The sequence below is a fragment of the Phyllostomus hastatus genome, unplaced genomic scaffold, assembly GCF_019186645.2.
Source record: "Phyllostomus hastatus isolate PE091 unplaced genomic scaffold, TTU_PhHast_1.1 phas_scaffold_585, whole genome shotgun sequence".
Classification (NCBI taxonomy): Eukaryota; Metazoa; Chordata; class Mammalia; order Chiroptera; family Phyllostomidae; genus Phyllostomus; species Phyllostomus hastatus.
Window position 1 is genome coordinate 15,130,140 of NW_025334037.1, and position 27,526 is coordinate 15,157,665.

Genomic DNA, 27,526 nt, shown 5'->3' on the forward strand with positions numbered 1-27,526 from the left:
AGATTCATATAGCCTGGCCATTCTGTCCTTCTCTTTGTTGACTTGAAGAAGGAGGAGGAGGAAGAGGAGGAGAAAAAGAAAGATTATTTGTTTCTATAACTAGTTATTCAGAAGCTTTAGGAATTTAGTGGTGCGTGTTTACAAGAGCTCTCCATTTGAGAATCAAGGCAAGCAGTCTTACATATCAGTTGTCCGGCTGTCTCATTTTTTAGATTGACGTGATTCAGATCTTGTCTAGATGGTAGAATAGCATAGGTTTGCTTCACCCAAAAAAGTACTGAGAGGATCAACAGTGTGCAGCACTATTCCTAAAAGTAGCAGTTTCAGACATCGACTATTATTTTTGTATGTTGGGAATGTTCTTTGAAGAAAGCATCTGTTTTCATTTTGAAAGTATAAAATGTTCAAATCATGCCAAAAGAATGTCAAAGAAAGAGAAAGAAACCCAAGTGTTACTAGGTTGTCAAAGATTAAACATAATATTTCTGGGGCAGGGAGGGGGGAATGATGAACAAAAGAGTGGATTTAATGCCCAAACTTAAATCATAACTAAAACTTAAGGATGATATTTCCAAATTATTTTCTATCATCTTTTGCATTATGCTGAATTGAAAAATTATAGCATTTCTGGAAAAGGTATTTCTCAGAATTTAAGAAAGAGGAATCTATATTAACTTTTTATGTCTTATCTTTCCCTACTCTATTTTCAGCAAGAGTATTAGCAGTTTCACTCTTTCCCAAATGTTTAAACTTATTTATCCCTGTAATCTTTATGTTGCTATATATTGCCTCACATATTTTTAATCACTTGGTGTCACTTGTAGTGGATTATAAACTGGAGAGCAGATAGCTAGCTCTCACATTTGTTTCATGTAATAACATATAGCACACAGTAAACAAGAGCATATATTTGCTGACTTCCTATATTCTTCTAATGTAAAATTACTCATTTAGTGACTTTCCTATCAGCTGGACTATAAACTCTGAGAGCAAGGATTAGATATATCTTCTTCATTGCTACGTTCTCAAGATCTGATATGGAATTTGGCTTATAAAAGATGTTCAATTAATATTTCTTGAATAAATAGGTGAATACCACCTCATAATTTTGTGATGCTTAGGAAACGGGGTGGCTGGAGACAGCTAATAGAGAAAATCTTATAACTAACTAATTTCTCCAGCTTATAGGCACTTTCTGTTGTTAGGTAGACTCAGACCCATGATAGGAGAAACTGCAATATTCCTCACGTTCGTAATGTCTTTCCTGTTCTTTGAAGGGTAAATCAGGTTCAATATGTCATAGACTACTAGGTCAGTCGTCTTCTGTATTTTCAGGTTCCTCATTAGTGAAGCAGGGAATTTGACCTGACATTGAAATGAGACACCTATTTCATATACTCATTACATATTCATTTGATTATAAAGTATTTATTGAGTCCACTGTGCTAGGCACTAATGAAGGCAATTAAGTGATTAAGATAGCTTTTATCTTCTCAAAATTAACAAAAAAAGAGATTTTTACTAGTTAGTAGTCTTCACAGCTAGTGCTTTTTTGCATATATCAACATGTTTACTACTTTTTCTTTTCTTAGCTTAAAATTCCCATTTGTACTCTAATTGGCATGGCTCAGTGGATTGAGCACGGACCTGTGAACCAGAAGATTGCTGGTTCAGTTCCCAGCCAGGGCACATGCCTGGGTTGCACACGAGGCCCCTGATTGGGGGCACACAAGAGGCAACCAACTGATGTCTCTTTCCCTGTCTTTCTCCCTCTCTTCCCCTTTCATAAATAAAATCTTTTTAAAAAAATTCCCCCTTCTTTCTTGGGTCATTCTTCTTCTTACCCAAATACATATTTTGAGATATACTCAGTGAGGCTCCATAAGTGATACATTCTCATACTTTGTCTATATGTATCTTTATTTTGACCCCACTTTTGAAAGATAATTTAGTTGGGTATAAAATCAAGATGTTTATGATTATTCTCACTCAGCACTTTGAAAGTATTATGTCATTGTCCCTTGATATCTGTATGGTTGATGAAAAGTTTAATTGTCATTATTTCATAGTTGGTCTTTTTCTTTCTTTAGTTAACCTTAAGATTTTTCTATCATTGATGTTTAATTGTGATGTGCATGGATGTAACTCTATTTTTATTGGTCATTAATGGAACAGAATGAATTTCCTTAATGTTTCTTCATTTCTGGAAATATTAGAAGTTATTTCTTGCCATGTTTACTTTCTCCCCATCTCTTGAGTCATATACAAGTCATTCACCATGTCTCATATTTCTCATGTCTTTGTATCTCTGTGTTACAACCCGGGTAGGGTCCTTCTCTTGTTCACTGAGTCTCTCTCAAGGTATATCTAATCTGTTTAACCTGTTTGTTGAATTTCTAACTTATTAGTCATTCCTAAAAATTCTGTTGTTTTTTAAAATATGCTTGTTCTTATCATTCTTTCTTTATAGTCTCTATTGGTTATTTTGAATTCATTTTAAATGTAGCAGATACAGTTATTTCATATCTGTGCTCCTTTATTCTGTTATCTCCAGTTTTTCTTATTTGTACAAACACACGCACAAATGTATGTAGTGAGCACATTTTCAGGGGATTTTAAATAAATACTCATATCCTTTTGGAACCCAACCTGTGGTTTAATGCTTGCTTCTACCTTTCTTCCCTTCCTTTTTCCTACCGAATCCTCTACTAGCCAAGCAAAAAGTGTCTAGGCACTTTTAGGTTGCAGAAGTCAAAGACGCATTTAGGCAAACTTAAGTAATTAAATGTTATTATTAGCTATACATGATAATAAGCAGCAATTGTTATAAAGCTATTCATGTTAATAGGACAGATAGTTGTTTCAGCCACTTAGCCAGGAATCCGAGACAATGGGACATGACTCAGGGTACTACACAACTTCCCAACTAAACTATCATGTTTCAGGAAACATTGTTGGCCCTCTGCTTTAGTAAATCACCATTATTTTGGTTTGGCTACTCTGTATCTCTAGCTTCTGCAATTAACTTTTTTCTAGGGTTACTAGGTTACTGCTTACTCAGATCTTTTATGGTTTTTACAGTCTTATGGCGTCTACTGCTTTCACTGTTTTAGTTTCTGCTTCTTTTGTCAACTGCGTCAGTCTCTCTCCCTCCTTTCTTTCCACCTCATCTCTCTTTCTCTTCCCCCCATCTCTGTCTCTGTCTCTGTCTCTGTCTCTGCCTGGGATTCAGGGTCCCTTAGATGAAACATCTAATATGTGCTATAGTTACCTTAGCGTCCCTTATTTGGCAAAGCTTTACACTTGCTCCATTTGGAATGGCTGTCATTGGATCGTAGGGATTTACGTGGTAATAGCATGATGACCAGAGCCTAAGGGATTGCCTAGGACAGTTCAGCTTATTTAATAGATTCCTCCATAGGGATCTATGTTATTTTAAAGAATGTTTCAAAGAATAAGTAGTTCTCAAAATGGCTATAACTAATGGTAAGTTCCTTTTTTCTTTTAAAAAAATGCATCTACCTCTGTAAACAAAATGGGCCCTATAGTCTATCTCTTTTTAAGTAAACTGTTATCTTAATTTGAGTGGGTTTTGCTCCATTTCTTAATATTCAGTTAGTCCTCTAAGACATCACAGGTTTACTAAGCACATCATTTACCGGGTCAGACACTTGCGATGGCTCTCTGTTACCGACGTGTTTGATCCCAAGCTTCTAAGTTTGATTATGTCTGGGTCTGTCTCATTCTTTTTATACTTCTCCATGATCATTCTCCTTTATTCTCCTAACTTTTCTTTCCTTTTCCCCCAAGCATGTCCTATACTTTCCTTGCTTTTGTCTTTCACTCTGCTATATTTTATACCTGGAAAAAAGAAAATTCTTTCATCTCCACCCTTAAGACCCAGCTTAAATGCCACTTTATGTTTTTCATGATTTCTTCCCAGATCTCCCAAGTGGGTGCTGTCTCTGATTTAAACGGCCATAGTAGTTTTTCCATCTTTTATCTTCCCTGTGGCACTGAGGCATGGCGGGAAGAAGATAGGCTTTAGCGTCAGACAGAGCTGCATTCAAATCCTGTTTTTGCTATTAAATGGTTGTGTGACTTTGGTGAGTTTTTAAATCTCTTCATGCCTCAGTGGGAGACATAGGCAATAAACAAATAATTGTTCAAATAAATATAAATTACATAAATACCATGGAGGAAAAGTACAGGATAAATGAGAGAGTATGGTAGGGGGACCTAGCCTGGTTAGGCCTTTTGGGAAGGCCCGCCTGAAGAAGTGGCCTTTAAGCAAAGACTAAGAGTAAGAAGTGAAGGGACAATCTAGGGAAAGAATTTTCTTTTCTTTTTTTCTTAAATATATTTTATTGATTATGCTACTGCAGTTGTCCCATTACCCCCCTTCATTTTCCTCCACCCTGCACACCCTCTCCCACCCACATTCCCCACCTTTAGTTCATGTCCATGTGTCTTAAGTTCTTTAGCTTCTACATTTCCTATACTATTCTTGCCCTCCCCCTGTCTATTTTCTACCTACCATCTATGCTACTTATTCTCTATACCTTTTCCCCCTCTCTCCTCCTCCCACTCCCCTGTTGCTAACCCTCCATGTGATCTCCATTTCTGTGGTTCTGTTCCTGTTCTAGTTGTTTGCTTAGTTTGTTTTTGTTTTTGTTTTAGGTGTGGTTGTTAGTAATTGTGAGTTTGCTGTCATTTTACTATACATATTTTTTATCTTCTTTTTTCTTAGATAAATCCCTTTAACATTTCATATAATAAGGGCTTGGTGGTGATGAACTCCTTTAACTTGACCTTATTTGAGAAGCACTTTACCTGCCCTTTCATTCTAAATGAAAGCTTTGCTGGATAGAGTAATCTGGGATATAGGTACTTGCCTTTCATGACTTGGAATACTTCTTTCCAGCCCCTGCTTGCCTGCAAGGTCTCTTTTGAGAAATCAGCTGACAGTCTGATGGGAACTCCTTTGTAGGTTATTGTCTCCTTATCTCTTGCTGCTTCTAGGATTCTCTCCTTCATTTTTCCCTTGGCTAATGCAATTATGATGTGCCTTGGTGTGTTCCTCCTTGGGTCCAACTTCTTTGGGACTCTCTGAGCTTCCTGGACTTCCTGGAAGTCTATTTCCTTTCCCAGATTGGGGAAGTTCTCCTTTATTATTTGTTCAAATAACTTTTCCACTTGTTACTGTTCCTCTTCCCCTTCTGGTACCCCTATAATTTGGATGTTGGAACATTTAAAGATGTCTTGGAGGTTCCTAAGTCTCCCCTCATTTTTTTGAGTTTTTGTTCCTTCATTCTTTTCTGTTTGGTTGTTTCTTTCTTCCTTCTGGTCCACTCCATTGATTTGAGTCCCAGTTTCCTTCCCATCACTATTGGTTCCCTGTGCATTTTAGGAAAAGAATTTTCAAGACAAAGAATAAACAAAGGCTCTGAGGCCTTTCAGTATTTTATTTCACCACTAATATTTTCTTTTTTTCTAATTTCTTAGGTATTACTCCACGTATCCTCACTTTTTAAATAATAACTTCATGTTTCATGTCACAATTCATGCTCTATTAGTAAGTTTAATTCTCATTGTGCTACCTGTTTCAACTATGTGATATTTTATAGCATAATCTTGATAGTCTCTAGCATCAGTTTAGTATGTCTGTCAAACTATAACACTCCAGTAGTTGACTAACCTTTTCTGCTAAACCATATAAATATTAATAAACCAGGACAAGCACTGCTCTCTTGATTCTAACATTTTTTTGATTCTTTACTTTTGATGACTTCTCTTTTCTACTTTCCTTGCCTTTTAGCAAAAATTTTTAAAAGGTGTGCGTGTGTGTATCTGTTACAAATTTATATGTGATATGTACTATGTGACCGCCTCATTCAAAATGAGCTAGGAGAGCAACAAAATCTGCATCAAATGTTGTTTTAAGCTTGAACATTCCTCCTTGGAAACTATTCAGATGATTAACAAGGTCGCAGCTGTGGGCAACTGGTGACTGGCAGCTTCATCATGACAATGTGCCCTCTCATGCATCATGTCTCTGTGCAGAGTTTTTTGGCAAAACATCAAATCACCCAGGTGACTCAGCCCCCCTACAGCTCAGATTTGGTGCCCTGTGACTTCTGGCTTTTCCCAAAACTAAAATCATATTTCAAAGGGAAGAGATTTCAGGCTGTCGATGAGATTCAGGAAAATACAATGGGGCAACTGATGGTGCATGGGAGAACTGTGTGAGGTCCCAAGGTGTCTACTTTGAAGGGGACTGAGGCATCATTGTCCTATGCACAGTGTTTCTTGTATCTTGTATCTTCTTCAATAAATGTTCTCTATTTTTCATAGTACATGGCTGGATACCTTCTGGACAGACCTTGTATATCCCGGTTACATGCTCCTAAGAAACCTAAATAGTGGGATATTGGACACCTAAACAAATAATTCTAAAATGAGGCAGAATGTTTTGCCTTTCCTGTTATCTTTTAACCATTCCCCTGCCCCCAAGCTCTACCGTAGTTCTATGTGTATTATAAAATATACTTACAGAGTTATATTCATAAAATTCAAATCTTATGATGCCTCTTATTAAAATCCTTAATAGCCTCTCTGTCACCTTTAGGACAAAATTTAAACTCTTCAACGTGAAAATCAAGGCCCTCATACTCTGGCTTCTGCCTGACTTTTTAACCTAATTTCTCCACCACCCTTCCCCCCACAGCAGGCCATTTCTGCACCCAACTGCTCACCATTCCAGTTTTTGGAGCTCATGGTCTTCCTCTGCAGGACATATTCTTTTCTCTCCTTTTCTCCTGCACCCCACCTCACCTCCCCCAAAATCTCTCCATTTCTTCCAAGTCTTGGATTATATATCATTCTTTTGGATCCTTCTTAAACTTACCTTTTTGCCATCTTTCTGAAATTGCTCACTTTTTCAATGTGTTCATATATCTAATGAACTTTTGCTTCTTTACACTTTGTCTGCCTTACAAACTGTGTGAGTTCTTCAAGAATAGAGTGACTATGTTTCTGAACAGCCTCAGCACCCACCTCTAGGGAACGTGTGAAAGGGGTCAACACACTGGGCTGGAGAAAGCCTTGTCAAGTCAGACTGGAACTGTCTCTGTCATTTAGCAGCTCTGTAAATTTTGGCATTTTTTACCCACTGTGAATCTTTGTTTCTTCATATGCGAAATCTAGATGATAATAACTACCTCACAGGATTCTTGGATAGCTAAATCAGAAAATGTATTTTAAATGTCTAATAGAGACCAGCCTCTAGTAAATACGTATTTATTTTTAACTTTTGTTGAATGAACACATAAAAATGAGTGAATGGGTAGGTGCTTGAGTGAATGAATGCATTTGAGTGACTAGAACAAATGCCGTAAAGTGTAAACCTTTGTATAATGGATTCACCGAGAAAGACTTTCAATATAAGCCACAGCTGTCTTGCTCTTTGAAGGGATGGGTAAGATGTCAGCCGACAGAGATGTAGCAGTCAAAGAACTGGGACCTGAAGCTTGGGGAGCAGTGTGAGAAAAGGCTAAGACCAGAGAAAGCATCCTTCTTTTTGTTGAAAACATTATTCCCTGCTGTTCCTTTGTCCTTCTTCCCCTTTTTCTTCATCACACTAAGGAATTCTCAGGATGGGCTGGCTGCCAACTCATTTGAGGTGCATCAGCATCTCATTAGCCAGGTGACAAGTTAGCCCTCACACAATAAACTGTAGGCTTGGATTTTGAAAGTAAAATGAGGGTAATTATTAATAATAATATAAATTATTATTGTTCAAGGGAAATTTATGTTGTCTGTTATTCAATGAACTGTTTTAGAGACAGCATATATCACAGTGCTTTTTCCTTGAAAAAACGTGAACGTTTATGCAGAGTCCACTTGAAAGGATTGGTTTAGACTCCTTACGTGCTTCCTGTACCTATCTCAGAATTTGAATCTGACAATGATAATGTAGCAGATGGGATTTATAAGTTGTTGACTCCATCTCTGTACTCTTCAGATGCCAAATGGACTTTGCTGACAGACAGAAATCATTAAGCCAGTATGCTATATTGCTACATGGCTTACCCATTTTTCTTTATTAGTCTTTTTTTTTTACTTGTTCATTACTTTGCATTAGTAGTCAGGGTTCATGTCTTTGCATTTTATTGTCACTGAGTAATGAAAAAAGAAATTAGTTTTGGAATTATACAAAAACTCAGATCCAAATTTCAGCCCTGCTCTTTACCAGCTGTTTGAACTTGGACAGGTTATATAGCCATTATAATTCTCTCTAAGAGAGGCATAATGGTTCCTAACATAAAATTTCTGTGATGACTAGAAATTACATTTTTAAACCACCTATCCTAGTGCTATGCATGTGCTAGGCTCTTGACAGAAACTAATCAAATGAAAAATTTACCTTACATACAATAGAATCTGCTACATAATACACGCTAAAAACAATTAAAATTCATGATGATAGAGAAAATGTAAGATTTCCTCTATTAGAGAAAATGTAAGATTTTCTCTGTTATAAAAGTATTTCATTTATGTCACACAACATTGTTAAGAATTCAAATGGGGCAAAGGAGGGCAAAGTGTGAAAAACAGGGACAACTGTAATAGAAGAACAATAAAAAAAAAGAATTCAAATGAAAACTTGAAAAACCTGTAATACTGCTTTACCGCCACAACACAAATATTACAACTTTGCATATAATCTAATAATTTTTCTCATTATTAGATTTTTGGATTACCTCTAGTGGGAGCTATTATTAAAGCCATATAATACATATTTTTGTGCATATTTAAGGGATTGGGAGGGGGAGGGGTACTATTTTTCTAGGCTAAATTTCCTAAGCGAGATTAATGGGGCATATATGTATTCCTTTAAGATTCTGAACTGTTGTTTTTTAAAAAATGGAAGTACTTGAGCGCGGGCTGCGAACCAAAGTGTTGCAGGTTCGATTCCCAGCCAGGGTACATGCCTGGGTTGCAGGCCATGATCCCCAGCAACCGCACATTGATGTTTCTCTCTCTCTATGTCCCTCCCTTCCCTCTCTAAAAATAAATAAATAAAATCTTTAAAAAAAATGGATGCACATCCTTTTAGAAACCAAAAACCTTCATTAGACATTATCCAAAGCACTGCTTAAAAAGCAACGGAGGAGGATAGAACATGCAGAAAAATAAACGATGGGAGGCCAGTTCAGTATTAGAATTTGATGGGCTAGAAAAAAGGGAGATATTTATGGCCTATGATTTAGTTAAAATCTACATGCCGTTGACCCTTAGAGAAATTGGTCATTTACTCTTTAGTTCAGTTAGATAATCTATTAGTCTTTCAACATGCCTGTTATGAGAAAAATGGTAACACACAATCCTTGTCTTCTGGAAGCTTTTATTTCAGTGCAAGAGATAATTTTTTAAAAAATCATTGTACTTCATTGAGAAGTGTTCCATTGCAGGTTAACTTTGCTACAGGAAGGCAGGTAAACTTTACCTTGGAACATGAGGATTAATTATGAGTGTATGCTGACCTCACAAAAAAGGAGAACCATTGAAAAATACCTTTTTTTTTGTTACCATTGTCCAGCTCTGGGAAGTGTAAATGCCCAGCTCTGACGGTAGTACTGCATGTCCTGTACACAATTCTAAAGGGTAAAATAAAGTACCTTATTTTGGGTCATAAATGTACTAGAACCTTCTTACTTACGATTCTGCTTTGTGTTCATAGTATCTAGCAGCTAGGCCTCAATCCCTTCTTAAAGATTCCATAATTAAATTTAATATTGACCACTAAATAGGTAATAGGAATCATGACTCAGTTTAGGATATCTCATCTATCTATGCTGAGCATTTTAGCACAGATAATGTAGAATTAATTCTTTGAAAATGATGTATGAAAATATCAATTCTTTCCTTTAATTCTGAGCCATGTGTCTTGTTCATCTCAGCAGGTAATGTTCCTTGTTACCTTTTCTGCTGAAGCCTATACTTGATTTTTTCCCTCATGTAGGAGGATTTGTAAGCCTCAGCCACCCATAGTGAGATCATGTTGTCATCAGACTTAACCTGGTAGGAGTTAGGGATTAGATGAGACTCTGAGAAGTTTAAAAAGAACCTCACTGAGTAAAGCCAATTTTATCCAGAACGATTCAAGTTCACAGATTTTAATTAACAGTTTGAAATTTGTAATGTTACTTGAATTTCAGATGGGTGAGAATTTAACACTATATTAAAGGAGCCCAGGCAAAAGGACACGAGTTGCGTCATAGAGACTTATTAAATGTGATGGAAATTCAACAGATGAATGCCGGCAAACAGGTGCAAGAGCTGAATTAATTTTTAAACCCTACCACTCAGGGGGAATTGCAATGCATCACGTTGACAGCCACAGCACGTTGCTAATTTCATTCACAAGCTTAAAAATCTCAATACATTTGAACATGTGAATGTATTAAATTTTAAAAAGTGTAAGTAACATAAGGGTGTCCCAGAACTAAAAATGATAATTTCTCTCTGGGACTTCAAGTCATTTGTCTAGCCAGAAGCATGGTGGTTTTTATGAATGAAATTTATCTTACCACTTCCACATACAAATTATGTTCTATTATTATATATAGTGCAGACTGTTACTAAGCAAGGTTTTCTCTTACTTTTAATATGAAATCCCTCGTGAGTCAGAAGAATAGTGAGTACTCGCCAATATGGTTTCTACTTCTGCTGTCCTGCACAAAGCAGGTTCTCAGTCCATGCTCCTGATGGTGCTAACTGGTGAAGATAGTCTTGGAGTCAAAGAAAAAACCAGCAAAACATAACTTAATAAATGCAGAGGCTTTGGGGGTAATATCACTAAAGGTCATATGTTATATGCTGACAACTCACTTAACTTGATGCGTTCACTGGGAGCTCACCCTCTTTGGACTCCCTGGTGTATCAGATAGAATTTGATAGGAGCCCTAGAGTATCTCTACATAAGACTGCACATACACACAGAATCTTACAAAGATTTCAGGGAGTTCTTGAATTTTTACATTCAGAACACTGTTTATTGTGTATCTTGATCTTTGTCTGAAACTAGAAGAGTATCTCTTATCTAGTGGATTTTCCCCTTTGCCACCTATGGTGCACCAAGTCCTAGACTTGGGAGTGGGTATAAAGGAAAATAAAAGGTTGTTGGACCTTTTCCAGCCTGGTAAAGGTTCATAGACAAATAGTGTATAGTGGTAAATAGTTGGATGGAATAGGTACAAAAAGGTCTTTGCAAAAGCTTCCTGGAGAAGATGGCACCTTGGTCAGTATTAAGGATGAGTATATATAAACTATAAGTAGAGAGGAGCATTCTAGACTGGGAATGAGAGCAAGAAGCACCTCTCTGTCATTGCTAAAACTGTGTTTACAAGAAATGCATAATCACAAATGTATGGAGAGTCTTTCAGTCTTCTCGAGATTTCTCAAGAAGCTTTAAGGAAAAAAATAAAATGGCTGGGTTTAATTTCCTAAGACTTTAGCCATCTGAGCCCCTTATTTCTAATTGCGCACAAGCTTGTCCCTCATTTTGCTTAGTTGGAGAATATTAAACACTCATTTTTAGAACATAAAAACAACTATAAAGGGCCCCCTTCCTAGCAAGTGATTCAGAAAAAGCCCCGTATATACTGCAATGGATGAGTCTTGATTCTTAATCAAAAACATGCTAATTGGTACTTGCCCAAAAGTCTTTTGATAATGGCACCAGTAGCAACTGTTTCTTTTTTAAATCCACTATCAAGAAAACTGATGAAAAAGAGAGACAAATGCACAGTCTAATAACCTGAGCTAACAATACGTTATTTTCAATAGAGTGAAAAGAACAAAAGCCAAAGGTATTCATTACCGTTCCCAGGGTAAGAGACCAGGGCAGTTGCCGCCTTCACCAGATGTGCAGTCTCTAGGCCTGACAATACACATCTCCCCAAGGGAAATGTGGAGAGAAAGCCAAACTCTTGCAACTTGATGCAAAGTGATTTGGGTTCCATTACAACATCTCTCAGTAAAAGGCTATTCAGGCTTAGAGTAAAGATTCCACACTCATTTTCTCCCAGAAAATGAGATTGTTATATAAAACACCAGACATGGAATCAGAGCTTCTGGAAATCACTCTAAACCATGTGATTTCATCTTAACTTCCTTAAGTTCTAATCAGGAAAAAGGAGATGATATGGTGTGGTGAACATACCATTTTAAAATCGTCGCCTTGTTTGGGCACACTTAAAGATGAGAAAACTCAAGAACATCCTTAGGGAACTGATAAATTATAAACTATTTGATAAAATAAATTTGTTTGTTTGTTTGTTTGTTTCTAAATGAACCAATGCTGATCTGGACTCCCAATGTGGGTTTCTTGCATGAACTAGCTAGAAATCTTATGCCTTTCTTCTCGGAAAGTTAGATTCACTCTGTATTACCAAAAAAAAAAAAAAAAGGGAGGGGGGTAGACTTCACGTTAAAAAGAGCTGAGTTTCCATTTGAGTCTTTTTGTGTGAATTTGGGAAAAGACACTTAACCCCTCAGTTTTTCACCTCTAAATGGAAATAAGGGTAGTTACTTCTTACCTCTCAGAATTACTACAGTGATTTAATGACATAAGTAAGATACGTGGAAAGTGATTTACACAAAACCTGCTTTCAGTATTTTCCCAAGTGTGTACACCAGAAAACAAAATCTATGGATTAGATAGTTGTTATTAAAAATTATTAAAAGTTTATTTTTCAGAGAGTTTAGAAATGCTAGGTAGACAAAGATAAACAGTTGTCTTCAGAGTTTAACCATGCTAATGGGCATTGTGCATCTCCAAAGATCGATATAGCGTGCTGCATTCCTTAAACTCATCTGACGACAGACACATCAGGGTTTGGTTGGGGATGGAAGGGGCTATATATATAGTTCACAGGGTCACTGTTTCCCAGAACAGTAGTTTGGAAAATGTTGTCTATCTGGGGGCCCAAGTTTTCTCTCTCTCTCTCTCTCTCTCTCTGTTTTTTAGCTTTCTTAACAGTGTGTAAAATCCTTTATATACCCCTTTCCTCAGTTTTTACATATCATTCTCCTCATTGGGTTTGAGTTTCTTGAGGGCAAGAACAATATCTTCATAAACATTTTAACCCCCAGTTTTAGTACATGCTGTGTAATAAACACTGGCTACATGAATGAATTATGTATTATTATACAGGATGTAATTACTAAATTTTACCCAACATTGTTGGTGTCAGTTTTGATTTAAACAATTTCTAGTAGTCTCAGATTCTGTTTATTTGGTAAGTGGACTAAAAATACTGGGTGTTTGGAACTCTGAAAACAAAGAGCATGGTTTAAAATGACTCACAAATACATTTTATCCTTGTGGAGTTATGCTTATGAAAGAAAAACTGTGCAGGAAGGTGCTCCCTGAGAACTAGAACAAAGGAATAAGAAAAGAATTGAGAAAAAAATTGTCCTTAAAATGCCAGAATACAAGTTGTATACTTAGGTAGCAACAGAAATCTAGAAGTTTAATTATGGAAAATAATCTCCTGGCCAGGTTAATTAAATCTGGAAGGTTTATGTTAATGAAGTTATGGATTTTACAATTCTTTTTTTTTATCCTCACCTGAGGACATTTTTCATTACTTTTCCGAGAGAAAGGAAGGGAGAGAGAGAGAGAGAAGCATCAATGTGAGAGAGAAGCATGAATTGGTTGCCTCTCATTCGTGCTGGGATTGGGGATTGAACTCACAACTGAGAGATGTACCCTGACTGGGAATGGAACCTGCAACCTTTTGGTTATGGGATGGTGCTCCAACCAACTGAGCCATGCAAGCCAGGGAGGGCAGTTCTTACAGTTCTTACCATCAGTTATTACATAGTCATGGTCCATCTAAAAAACCTCATTCCAGTGCCATGCTAAATCTTTATACTTTTAAGGCCTAAATACTACTTTATAAACTTAAATTGCACCATTAATTTATACATAAGGAAAATTTTATGCTTCATTTTTAATGCTGAGGTATTTTAGTTTGATACCTGCATTCAATAAGCATTAATTACTTAGGTGCTTTAGGGGTTTTCAAGGGCCCACTGTCCCACCTACTCTATTAGTCCAGCGTGAAATTAGAACTGGTTTGGCCTTAACCTTCAAATTAACATATCAAATCCCTTCATCACCTATCATTTTACAGTTGAGAATAGGAAGTAAATAAATGTGTGAATGACATTCTTAAAGTGACTACTTTGTGCCAAGTATATGCTAGGTGCTATTTTATTTGATCATTTTCTTTATTTGATCTTCAGAGTAATTCTGTAAGAAGACTTGACTCATCTTCCAGTGGGGAAACAAACTCAGATGTGTTTTTGCCCCACATTAAACAACCATTAAAAAAGTAAAAGATTTGATCAATAAACCTAGTTTCTTCTTTCACAAGTTCTGTGCCATTTCTTTTACACCATATTGTCTTAATATATAATTGTCATTTCTTACGCTTTTCCGTAGGGATAATTAATGTCTTTGTGTGAATAGTACTTACAAATAGCCTGACCATGACTCAGATGAAGATAACTATGAAACTTTAATAAAGAACATGTGAAATACTAATGAAAATACTATGTACCCTGGATGTTTTTTATATTATGATAGTTTAAGTTTTATCCAAATGAGTTTAGAGAGTTACTGCAATTCCAATCAAAATATTTATAATTATATATGTTATTGTTTCTAATTTTAATTTGGAATAATAAATGTATGAGATACCCAAGAAAAGTTGAAAAGAAAGATAATGGTGGGAGAGAGACTTACCCCACCAAATGTACTAAAAAAAAATTAAAAGAAAAAGAATCATCTGACCCTGGCTGGTGTGGCTCAGTGGATTGAGCACCAGTCTGCAAACTAAAGGATCACTTGTTCTATTTATTCTTAGTCAGGGCACATGCCTGGATTGTGGGCCAGGTCCCCAATGAGGGGCACACAAGAGGCAACCACACACTGATGTTTCACTCTCTCTCTTTCTCCCTCCCTTTCCCTCTCTCTAAAAATAAATAAATAAATCTTTATTTTAAAAAGAAGGAAAAAATTATCTGATATTGGCCAAAAAAATAGAGAAATAATCAGTGAAACACAACTGAGAATCTAGAAGCAGATCTGTTTGCACTTAAAAATGCAACATATGATCAAAGTGGTACTTCAAGTGAGTAGGAAAAGCACATAATATTTAATAAATAGGATGGTTGGCTATATAGTTTTTTTAAAAATGAAGTTAGATCTCTACCTCCTACCTCACTAAAAATAAATCTGCCATGGATTTAAATGTAAGAAATAAAACCAGAAGTATACTAGAAAAACATAGAATTGATTATCTGTAGTCTTCAGTGGGGAAAGCCTTTCTAAACTTGATAAAATCTAAAAAACTTGAAAAAAGTCTATATAGAAAATTTTAAATTCTGTATGGAAGAAAAACTCTACAAGGTGAAAACAGTCACAATCCAGGAAAAATATTTGCATCAACATATGAGAGACACCAGGTTATTCTCTTTATTTTGTATGTATGTCTCCAAATCAGTAAAGAAAAGGTGACATCACATTAAGAATATGGACAAAGGGTTTGTTCAAGCAATTTATAGTTGAAATCAGGTGGCCATTAGTTTTAAAAAAATGCCTAATCCTGCTAATTGCCAAAGAAACACAAATTAAAATAACTCTAAGCTATCATTTGCTTCCTAGTAGACAGACTATGGAAGGTAAAAAAGAATGATAGTTTCTAGTACTAGTGAGGATGTGGGGAGATGGACTCGTATACTGTTGATGGCAATAAGCTGATATAATCTACTCAGGAAGTAAATTTAGAAATATTGATCCAAATTTAAATGGGCATAAATAGCCTTTGACCTAACAACTCTTATCCTACTACCACAGATTCACATACAGTTACTAATATTTTTCACAGATTGTGACTGTCTTTTTACTTGGTCAAGTTTTTCGGCCATGCAGAAATTTAAAATGTGCAGTTCATGTGTTTACTGCAGTGTTTTTTGTGATAGCAAATATATATTTCTCCTAAATATCCCCACTGTGTTGGCAGTATGAGCTCCACCAGAGTAGAGACTGCCTCTGTTTTAATTACTGTTGTAGTCCCAGGTACTGTGCTTGACACTACAAGCACTTGTTAAATGAACAAACAGTGAATCATAATGCATCTATATAACTGAAATTATTTTTTATTTTTTAAAATAAGTCAACTAATTTTTTATTTTATTTTATTTTTCCATTTTTTATTGTTTTTCAAGTTCAGTTGTCTCCATTTTCCCCCCATGACTCCCCCCCACTCCATCCATTCCCACTTCCCACCCTCGATCCTACCCCCTGTGGCTTTATCCATGTGTCCTGAAATTATTTTTTAAAGTAAGCTAAGTAAACAAAGCAAGTTTCAGATTACTGTCATACAAATCATGCCCCTCTTATTTTATATATAACATATATACACACACACATATGTACAGTTATATATAAAATGTCATATAAGTCTATCAAGAAGTCTATCTGTTTTCCCTGAGTATATATTCTAGTGGAGAAAGACAGATGGTAAACAAATAAATGTTTGTCCCTGATAAGGTCTGATGGAAAAAGACAACAGTGTTAAGGGGACTCCTATTTTAGGGTGCTATTTTCATATAAGCATACTCAGAGACTTCATTTCTAATTCCATGAGGTTGAAGAGACACCTGAATGTAGCAGAGAGTAAGCCATCCCAGTGTGTGAAGGCAGGTCCCTCAGGTACAGATCAAAGGTCCTAAACAGCACCATGCCCTGTTTCAGTCAGGAATACAGAGCTCAAGGCTAGGAGATACGGTCAGAAAAGTGGGGTGATAGTAACCAGAGGTGGCATATGACATAGGGACATTTGGCCAAGGTAAGGACTTCAGGTTCTATTCCACGTGTTAGAAGGCACTACAGGTGTTAACCAGTGGAATGGCATGACCTGACTTTTTTGTGATGCATATCAGTCTGGTGACAGTGTAGAAAAGATGACGATAACTTGAACTGCAGGGATTGCTGTGGAGGTGGTAAGAGACAGTGAGGCTGTGGACACAAGCCAGCCACAGAGCTGTCAGACTTTGTGGATATGAGAGAAAGAAAAGAGTAACTATGTGAACCTGTCAGGAACCTAAAAAATGTCAACAACAGCAAACCTGATCTGGAATGAGAGAGTGGAGTGTCTCTAATGAGGCAGAAGTGTTGTACAGTATTTGTGAACAGCGAGAGTCAATCTCTTGTGTCATTAATAATCCTACTACTGCTGCAAGAGAAGTGCCACATAAAGTCCCACAATTGTAGTGAAGTTAGAACTTATCCCATAGTAGATTTAATATGCATTTACCATTAAAGGTACTTTTTTATAAAGTGTACTTAACTTGGATTTAATATACATTTACTTTTAAATGTACTTTTTAAAAAAGTGTACTTAACTTGAAAACATCTTGCAATTAAATACATATTAGCTTTTAAATTTCCTTTTGTCATAAATTTTACTGGCATAATTTTGCTATTTTAAAAGTAGTAGGAGCAAAACAGTTCTGTTATTTTGAAGAACTAAGAAAAATTATAGTTTAGGGTTTTACAGGCATTCAGTGAAATAAAGTTTACATAAATCTCAACAGTATTGTACACTAGTCTTGGGGGGAAATGCACTGAAATCATTGAAGGTATTTTTTTTTCATAGGGAAATAATGTTTTATTCAGGTAATTATTTGGTATCTTCACTGAAGATCTTGATGAAGTTTTTTAAATATGACTTTCCAAACTTTATCATTACATTCTTATTTTATTCTTTAAAAGAAATATGCAAAAATAAACCTCACCTAGTACATTTGCTCATTTCAGAAAATAAGGACTTGCAAGCTTGTATTTCCTGTGGTTAAAATTATTTTCATGTCAGAAGATTTATTCCTTAAGAAATTCCAATCAGTATCATTAAATACATGCAAAACAGCTACATTGAGACAGTGAAATTACTAGCAACTTTGAGAGTTCAATTGCCCCATTAAAATTATCATTTTGTACCCATAATCACATTTGGCCAAAAAGTAGGACATAGGATGGGGCCTATTTTATGACATTAATTGTACATTCTCTTCATAATGTTTTCTGTGATTAAAAAGGCTATGTTCTTCATTTAATCACTCATTGATGTGACTAAATATTATATTTTTCATATATCCATCCAATGATATGAATGAAACTATAGTGATGGCTCTGGATTGTTATTCATTTATGCACTTAGTTTTTTTCATTCATGATCTATTATCTTTTCAACAATCATTTACTGAGTGTTTACTCTAGTAGTTTTTAATCTTGGCTGTAAGTCAAAATCCTTGGTGAAGCTTTTTAGAAGTAGTGATTCCTGTGTAATAAACCCCTGAAACTAATTCAGGGGATCTGGACTGGGGCCTGGCGTCTCTGTCTTTGGTAAAGCTCCACAGATGACCCTGTCGTGATGTCAGGGTTAAGAATCATAAGCTTCCCTGTTAAGTGCGAAGAATATAAGATTGAACACAAAGTAGTTCCTGTTCACGAGGAGATCGCAGTCAAGTAAGACAGACAAGTAAACTAGTAATTACAGTAAAGCGTGATAACTGCTAGACCAGGGTAAGCACACTTCTGCCCACTTAGAAGCAATGTACATTGGTCCAGTGTTAACTAAGTCCACTGACGGGCTATAAAACAAAAAGATTTTCTCTCTGTACCAAGCCAAATGGCCTCAATTGTGATTGAGTCCATATTTTCTGTCTAGCTCTATGCCTTAATCATGTGAATTACCATACAGGGTTCTGTGATTAAACTCAGGAAATTGAAAAGCAGAGACCAGATTCTATTTTTGATAACAGGATATGGGAGATGAGGAGGAGGTGAGGAAGGATCACAAAAGCTCCTCTAGGGCCAGGACCCGCCCCGTTGATCTTTTTCTTCCAAGAGCCTGATTCAGAGTCCAGCACATGGGTATGCATTGGACCTGGCATAGATTTTTCATCTTTGTTTTTTTCCTGATTACTTGTAGGCAAAGACCCCTGCTCCTCTGTGTCTACTGCAGAACTCTGCCCCTTGCTCTCTGACCAGTGACTTTCACATGGAAATCCACTTTCTGCCTGAGAACAACAGGACTTTTGCTGATTCTCTTTAAACTTTCTATTTTAAACAAAGAATCTTAATTAATCCTTAACAGTAGGGTTGTCTTTTTCTTTTCTTTCTTTCTTTGTTTCTTTTTTTGTTTTGTTTTGGTCTTGAGTGTACCAATGCCAGTTGATGTTTTGCTTTTATTACTTTAATTTCCATTACCATATGCTGTTTTATATTCTTGGGTTTCTTTTTTCTTTTTTTTACCTTATTTTACACAATGTGCATTGTCAACCTTTCTTATTATAGTTACAGACATAAAAGTGTCAGTATAGAAGAAGGGTAGCCCTGGAAATTGAAGCTATCTAAAATAAGGAAAGATATGTTCCCTTTGATCCTCAGAGCAACACAGAAAGATCCACAAAAACATGGCCCTCTGCAGTCATTTGTCATCTCCTGGTCCCTAAAGATGGGACTTGAGGAAGTTGACAGGATCCGGCCCTAGAAATTCTTTTCAGGAAACCTAGTGGACATAGTCCAGATTAAAATTCCCTAAACCAAATTAAGAAAGACCTAGAAGAAAAGATTCATGGATTGTAGTTATTCTGATATCTTCAGGACCATCCAGTCCTAAATATAAATGAAAGCTTTCATTTTCTTTCTCTACGATGTGGTATTTATTGGCAAGGCCTAGTTAGACTTTATGAAGAAAAGTTTGCTTGACCACAGTGGTGTTAACCCATCAGCTCCAAATGTACTGATACATATGGTGTGAATGTAGTTAAATGTGAATATGAATTATATAAACAAAGTAACACAATATAAAATATTAGTAAAGTCTCACTTTATGTGAATACTTTGAAATAAAAACAGATTCCCTCAGTTAAAAGGTAGGAATCTTATAGTCTCACAGCTAGCTGACTGAGTGAATTATAAAGGGTAATTCTGCTACAGGAAGGTACCATCTTAGCTGGTAAACAGAAATGCTTACCATATTTTGTCATGTCAAGTGATCCGATATTGTTGTTTATATTAGAACTTCTACAGTTATTTCAGAGATTTTGTTATTTAAACATTTCCTGTTTTACTGGTTTTCAAAAATATATTCAATCACAATATCAAACAAGCATTTATTAAACTCTCTCTCTTTCTTTTATTTTGTCAATTTAGTTAACACATACCCAGGCATAGCTAATTCAGTGCTATGTTCAAAAATGCATACTCAAATATATATCTTTGAAATGTGATGAAATGCCAGGGAAGCTAAGCAATTACCATGTTGAACTGTGCTTTTAATTATTTTTTAATACTAGAGGTAATGTTAAGAAAAGTTTTTTAAAAGAATTAAAGCAAAAATATCTTACAGTGTTTGTTGATCGTTGTGCTTCATGAATGTTTACCTCCTATTTCAGTTTAACCAGGTACATTAAAATATATTCTATGTTACATTTTTCCTTTGAGAAAATTCGTATTGAATTATGCAGGGTTTGAATCATACAAAGTCTTCAGGGATGCAGCCTTCCTCCAGTGTCCTCTAAATTCAGGCTCTAGAATATGAGAGCATTGTATGTTTGTTCACATCCTTAGTATGTTTTCAAATACATGCCTCAGTGACCAAAACTATTTTTCTGGAGAATGGAGAAATTGGATAACAAATGGCAAGAAGTTGACTTCCCTCTTTAGCTTTGACTTTGACATTTTGTTTCTGAAAGACCCAGTTGTTGGAAGATAAATTTCCTAATGTCTCTCATTTTCTAGCCTTTCAGCAAAGTACTTTTGTAAAGGAGTGAACCCACAAAACCGATTCGCCTAACTTGAGACAGCCTGTTTCTCAGCTCCCAGCACGTCATTTCTTCCCTTCTCTGGTCCAGTTCCCTGAGAAGATTCATCGTGTGTGTTAATGTACTTTACTGTTAGATTTTGTGCAGACTACTAAAATGGGAACTAGGGTTCCAGCCTTGCATAATTTTCTTTGCTGTAAGAAACATACTACAGAGAATCAAGTGCCAGGGTTGCAGCCATTCTTTCAGATCTTCATTCACAGGATATCTGGGCTGAAAGGATTTCTTTGTGGGATAGCATTCTCCAAGAACAGGTTCCTAAATCAAATAAAAATTCCTCTATAAATTCATTGGACATTACACTCTGACAACATATTTTTATGCCAGTGGGATAAGCCTAAGAAAAATATATTTGAGTTATTTAAAAATCCACATTTTTTGTTTATCTTGAAAACTAGGTGGGTCATGACTGTTTTTGATCTGTATGTCTCAAGATATCATAGAAACAGTATCAGGAGTGTTTACTTTGTAATTTGCTTCTTTCACATGTTGTAGATACAAATCCATTATCAGATATGTGTCTTGCAAGTTTTTCCCCATTTCTTTGGGTTGTCCTTTCACTTTCTGGATAGTGTCCTTTGAAGGACAATAGTTTTTAATTTTGATGAAGTCTAATTTATTTTTCTTTGTTGCTTGTGATTTTGGTGTTTTTTTTCCTAAAAATTTTCACCAACTTCTAATTCATGAAGATTTATCTCTGTGCTTTTACTTAAGAGTGTTAAAGTGCCCTGGCTGGCATAGCTCAGTGGATTGAGCGCGGGCTGCGAACCAAAGTGTCGCAGGTTTGATTCCCAGCCAGGGTACATGCCTGGGTTGCAGGCCATGACCCCCAGCAACCGCACATTGATGTTTCTCTCTCTCTTTCTCTCTATCTCCCTCCCTGCCCTGTCTAAAAATAAATAAATGAAATCTTAAAAAAAAAAGTGTTAAAGTTGTTGTTCTCACATTTAGGCCCTGGATCCATTTTGATTTAATTTTGGGTATTATTTAAGGGTCCAACTTTAATCTTTTTTAAGTAGCTATCTCATTGTCCCTGTACCATTTGTTCAAAAGACTGTGCTTTCCCCACTGCATGGATGGTCTCAACACTCTTGTCAAAAATCAGTTGATCACAACTATACAATTTTATTTCTAAGCTATCAATTAAAGTCCATTGATCTCTATGTCTTTTGCTGAGCCAGTAACAGCCTATATCAATTAACTTTGCTTTGCACTAAGTTATGAAATCTATAAGTGTGAGTGTTCCTGCTACATATATATTTTTTTTCAGGATCATTTTGACTGTTCTGGGTGTCTTACAATTCCATGTGAATTTTAGAATCAGTTTGCCAATTTGTACCAAAAAGTCAGCTGGGATCTTATAGAGATTGCATTGAATCTTAGATAAGTTTGGGTAATAAATATTTCTATCTTAAAAAAATTCTTTCAAAAAAATTTGTACCTTCCATAGCCTAAGTTTTGTACTTCTTTTGTTAACTTTATTTCTAAATATTTCATCCTTTTTGAAGTTATTGTGAATGAAATTGTTTTCTTAATATTATATTTGGATTGTTTATGGTTAGTGTATAGAAACACAAGTGATTTTTGCATGTTAATTTTGCCTGTTAATTCTTTGCAGAATTGATTCATTAGTTCTAATGGAGTGTGTGTGTGATTTTTTAGTGTCTTTTTTTAAACATATAAGATATGTCCTCTATAAACAGAATTTTATTTCTTCCTTTCAAATCTGAATGCCTTTTATTTCTTTTTCTTGTCTATTTACTCTAACTAAAACTTCTAGTACTATGCTGAATAGAAATGGTAAAAGCAGACATCCTTATGCTATTCATGATCTTTGAGAAAAAGTTTTCAGTTTCTTTCATCATTATGATCTTAGCTGTGGGTAGTCATAAATATATGTCCCTTTTTCATGATGAGGATCTTTTTCTTCTATTCCTAGCTTCTTGAGTGTTTTTATCATGAAAGGATGTTGAGTTTTTTCAAGTGTGTTTTCTGAATCAGTTGTATGGTTTTGTGTGGATTTTTCCTTTATTCTGTTAAGGTCAGGAATTACATAGATCAATTTTCATGAATTGAACCATCCTTGCATTCCAGAAATAAATCTCTTTTAATACGCTGCTGAATTAGTTGGTTAGTATATTGTTGAAGGTTGTTATGTCTATATTCATAAGTAATATTGGTCTGTAGTTTTTTTATGATGTCTTTGATTTTAGTTTCAGGGTAATATTGGCTTCATGGAATAATTTGGGGAGTGTTTTTTTCATCTTCAATTTTTTGGAAGAGTTTGTGAAGTATTGTTATTAATTTTTTGAGTGTTAGACAGAATGTAGCAGTGAAGCCATCTGGGCCTGGACTTCTCTTTGTGAGTTGCTTTGATTACTGGTTCAATTCTTTCACTTATAATATTTCTGCTCATATTATCTATTTCTTCTTGAGTCTGTTTCAGTAGTTAGTATCTTTGTAAGATTTAGCAGTCCTAGTAGATGTGTAGAATTTCATTGTGGTTTAAATTTACATTTCTATGACTAATAATTATTTTGAACATTTTTATATATGTTTATTGGCTATTTAATATCTTTTGAAATATGTCTGTTCAAATTTTTGCCCTTTTTTCAAACAAGCCATTTGACTTATAAGCAAGCAAGTTGTAAGATTTCCTATATATTCTAAATATTTCCTATGTATTCTAAATGAGAGTTTTGTCCCATATGTTTGTCATATGGTTTCAGTGTTTACTCTTAGGTTCATGATCTATTTAGAATTAATTTTTGTTTATAGTGTACAGTATGGGTTGAAGGTCATATTCTTACAGATATTCACTTTTATTAAGAATCTGTTCAATCTCCATTGAATTAACTTGACAGCTTGGTAACAGCCCAATTTCCTATATAAATGTAGGTCTTTTTCTGAGGTGACTAAATTTTTGGAACTACGTCATTTGGTACATATACACTTGCAATGTATCTTCCTACTCTCTTGACCATCTTCTCAATAAGAAATCTTCCTCTCTGGGTCTAGTAATTCTCTTAAAATTTTGTGTAGTATTAATGTAATCTCCCCAGGTTTTTCATGTTTACTGTCTACATGGTATATCTTTTCATAGCATTTACTTATTTTTACTTTTATTTTGTCTTTATATTTAAAGTGCATTTCCATAGACAATATATAATTAGGTCTTGCTCTCTTTCAGCAGATAATCAATGCATTTTTATTGGATTATTTAGTACATTTATATTTTATGTAAATACTTATATTTGGAATTATTGTCTGTCATTTTACTTTTTGTCTTTCCTTTGTCTCATTTTTGTTTTTCTGTTCTCTTCTGCCTCTGTTGTGTTAAACTATATTTTTTGTGGATTATTTTTATTCCCTGTTAGCTTATTATCTTTCTTTGCATTATTTTGACTGCTATAGCAACCACAATGCAACTTTAATTCTAAGTAAAATATAGAAACCTTGCAATAGTATAGTTTCACTTACCCACTCTCATTCTTTGTACTGTCATATAGATTACTTATTTATATCTACATCTTAATATATCTGTATCATAAACCCAAAATATGGTGTTATAATTTTATTTAAAGGGTTCTGGCTTTTCATTGAAATTGAGAATAGGCTGACAGTGACCAGAGGAGAGAGGAGAGGGGATAATGGGGAAAAACGTTAAAGAGTTTACGGGAACAATTATAAAGGACACATGGACAATAACAAGGGGGGGGGTGGAAACCGAGGACGGAGATGGGGAGGAATGGGGTGTTGGGAAAAGGCAGAAAACTGTACTTGAACAACAATAAAAATGTTAATAAAGAGTTCTGTCTTTTAAAGAAATTAAGAGAATATATGTGTGTGTGTGTATATATAAGAATGTGTATATATACATAATATATAAGGGAAGCATGTATATATGTGTGCATATATATGTATGTGTGTATATATGTATATGCACACACATACATACATACATACATATATATATATATATATATACATACACACACACACATATTCTTCCTGTATATCAAGGTTATCACTTGATTTTATTATATTTCAGCCTAAAGAATTTCTTTTGCATTTCTTGAATGCAGACCTGTTAGCAATGAATTCTCTCATTTTTAATTTATTTGAAAATGTCTGAACCTGTAACTTTGAAGAATAATTTCAGAATAGCCTTTTATTGGAAGGCAGATTTTTCCTCAACAATTTAAATATCATTCCAGTATCTTATAGCCTCTATTGTCCTATGAGAAATTAACTGTTAATATTTTTTGTTCTCCTTTATGTAATGTATTGTTTTTCTTTGTTGTAGTCAAGATTTTTCTCATTATCTTTCACTTGTAGTAGTTTGATTACAATGTGCCTACATGCACCTTTCTTTGTTTATTCCACTGGGGGGTGGTCATTGAACTGCTCATAGGTGAGAGCTCTTTTTTTCCTGTTCCTATTTGACTCCAGTTTCTTCTATGAGTTATGAAAGATGTATCTGACACAGTGATTTTAAGCCTTGTTAAAATGCTTGGAAATTAAATGGGGGAGTACTAATGAAATGCCACATTTTCGAGAGAAATTTAGTTATTTAAATATACGCACGAACCAGTATATTTACAATGAAAATATTAATGTCACCTATTCTCTTTTCCTATTTTCACAAAATCTGTTCGCAGGTGCATTTCCTCCCTCTGCTATTTATGCACGAAAAGACTTGCTGCAGCGATCTACCCATATTGCTACCAAGACTTTCCAAGCGTTTCGCATATTTGTGAACAACGAACTTAATGAACTTTATGCAGGACTGCAGACAGCCCAGAAGTTCCTGAGACCTGGTGGTCGTCTTGTTGCCCTCTCCTTCCATTCACTAGAGGATCGCATTGTCAAACGGTTCTTGCTTGGGATAAGCATGGCGGAAAGATTTAACCTAAGTGTAAGGCAGAAGGTGACACAAACATCACAACTGGGTTCAGGTCACGATAACAGGGAAGGAGTCTCTCCAAGAAGGGCTCCTTTAATGTGGGAGTTGATACACAAGAAGGTACTTACCCCAGAAGACCAGGATATACAGGATAACCCCAGAGGGCGCTCAGCCAAACTTAGAGCAGCTATCAAATTATGACAAAGTCATAATCGTCTGATCCTTCATGTTTTCCCTCACAGTTTCTCATAATGTTATGTAAAATTCCTGAACAGCTTAACACAAGAAAATATAGGATAGTATATAGATACGTACTACATATCTGTGGAGATGGAGAATATTTAGCATTTTTTTTTCTCAAAAGGAAAATGTAGTAAATATGACACAGAAAGTTCATCTTAAGGAGAAGCAGCATCTCAAAACTAGATTAATGGGTTTACCTTAGCATTTTACAGGAAAAATTTATCTTATCAATTATGATTAGAAAGTCTAAATTGGTGAATCCAAGTGAATAAAATATTAGAATCACTATGGACAAAAGATGGAACATAAATACTTGAGTTTTCCTTAGACTTACTTTATCTGCCTCTGTAATACTGAACTTTAGTTTCAAAGCTAGTTTGCCACTTTTACTTTATAGGCTTTATTCAAATCTAACAATTCTTCAGTGAAATCAAAATTAGAAAATATTCTAAGGAACAATGTGACAAATTAGAAATAAATGAATGCTCCTAGATTAATCCCCTGAATCCTTCTTGAAGAATTTTGTAAGTTTCTCTTTGCATAAAGTCATATTTATGAATGAGAAAGATTCCCAAAGGTAAATTCCCATTCAAGTATCAGATTAAAAAAATAAAAGATTGCACTCATATATTCTACATTGTTTCATCTGTTTCATTCATTATTTTTAGATCTGTATAATATGGGAATTTTTTTTTCTTTAATGTTAATGAAACTGACTGTACTGGGTTGGATAGTGCCCTCCCAAAATCTATTTCCTTCACAGAACTTCAGAATGTATCCTTGTTTGGAAGTATGGCCATTGCAAATGTAAGTAGTTAAGGTGATGTGATACTGGAGCAGAGCAGGCCTTAGTCCAATGTGTCTGGTGTCCTTGTAAGAAGAAGAGAGCAGAGACACAGGCACAAAGAAGAACACCACCTGAAAATGGAAGATGGAAACGGAGACTGTAGTGCTACATCTACAGGCCAAGGGAAACCAAGGGTTGCTGGCGACCATCTGAGGTTAGGAGAGAACCATGAAATGGATTCTCCATCAGGGTCTTCAGGTGGAACTACTTTGCTGACACCTTGATTTCAGACTTCCAGCTACCAGAACAGAGAAAGAATAAATTTCGGTTATTTTAAGCACCTATTTTGTGGTGGTGTGTTAGAGCAGCCTTGAGAAACTGAAACTCTGACAGAAAAAATCTTGAATAGTGTGCATGAGAAGAATGCTTCTTCAATAAACACAAAATTGCTTTCAAACTGTTGTGTGTAAAAATATATTAGTTGCTTTATACAATTAGGCTGTTTTACCACAATCATTCTTGCTTGCTTTTTGTCTCTGTTGTAGGATGCATAAGAAAATATATGAATGAAGGTTTTTTTGTGGGGGGAGGTGGTTTGGGGTGGAGAGAATGATGCAGAATCA

The 27,526-nt window shown here is 35.3% G+C and overlaps 1 protein-coding gene across 2 annotated transcripts in view; it reads left to right on the forward strand.

Annotated features, from left to right (window-relative positions):
- The window catches only part of METTL15 (methyltransferase like 15), a 169,482-nt gene extending 142,731 nt beyond the window's left edge, over nucleotides 1–26,751 (forward strand). For both annotated transcript variants that reach the window (XM_045825452.1, XM_045825453.1), the window contains exon 6: nucleotides 25,629–26,751. In XM_045825452.1, coding sequence (XP_045681408.1) covers nucleotides 25,629–26,074 — 446 coding nt within the window. In that variant the 3' untranslated portion in view covers nucleotides 26,075–26,751. The remainder of the gene's footprint in view (nucleotides 1–25,628) is intronic.
- Nucleotides 26,752–27,526: the final 775 nt, after the last annotated feature.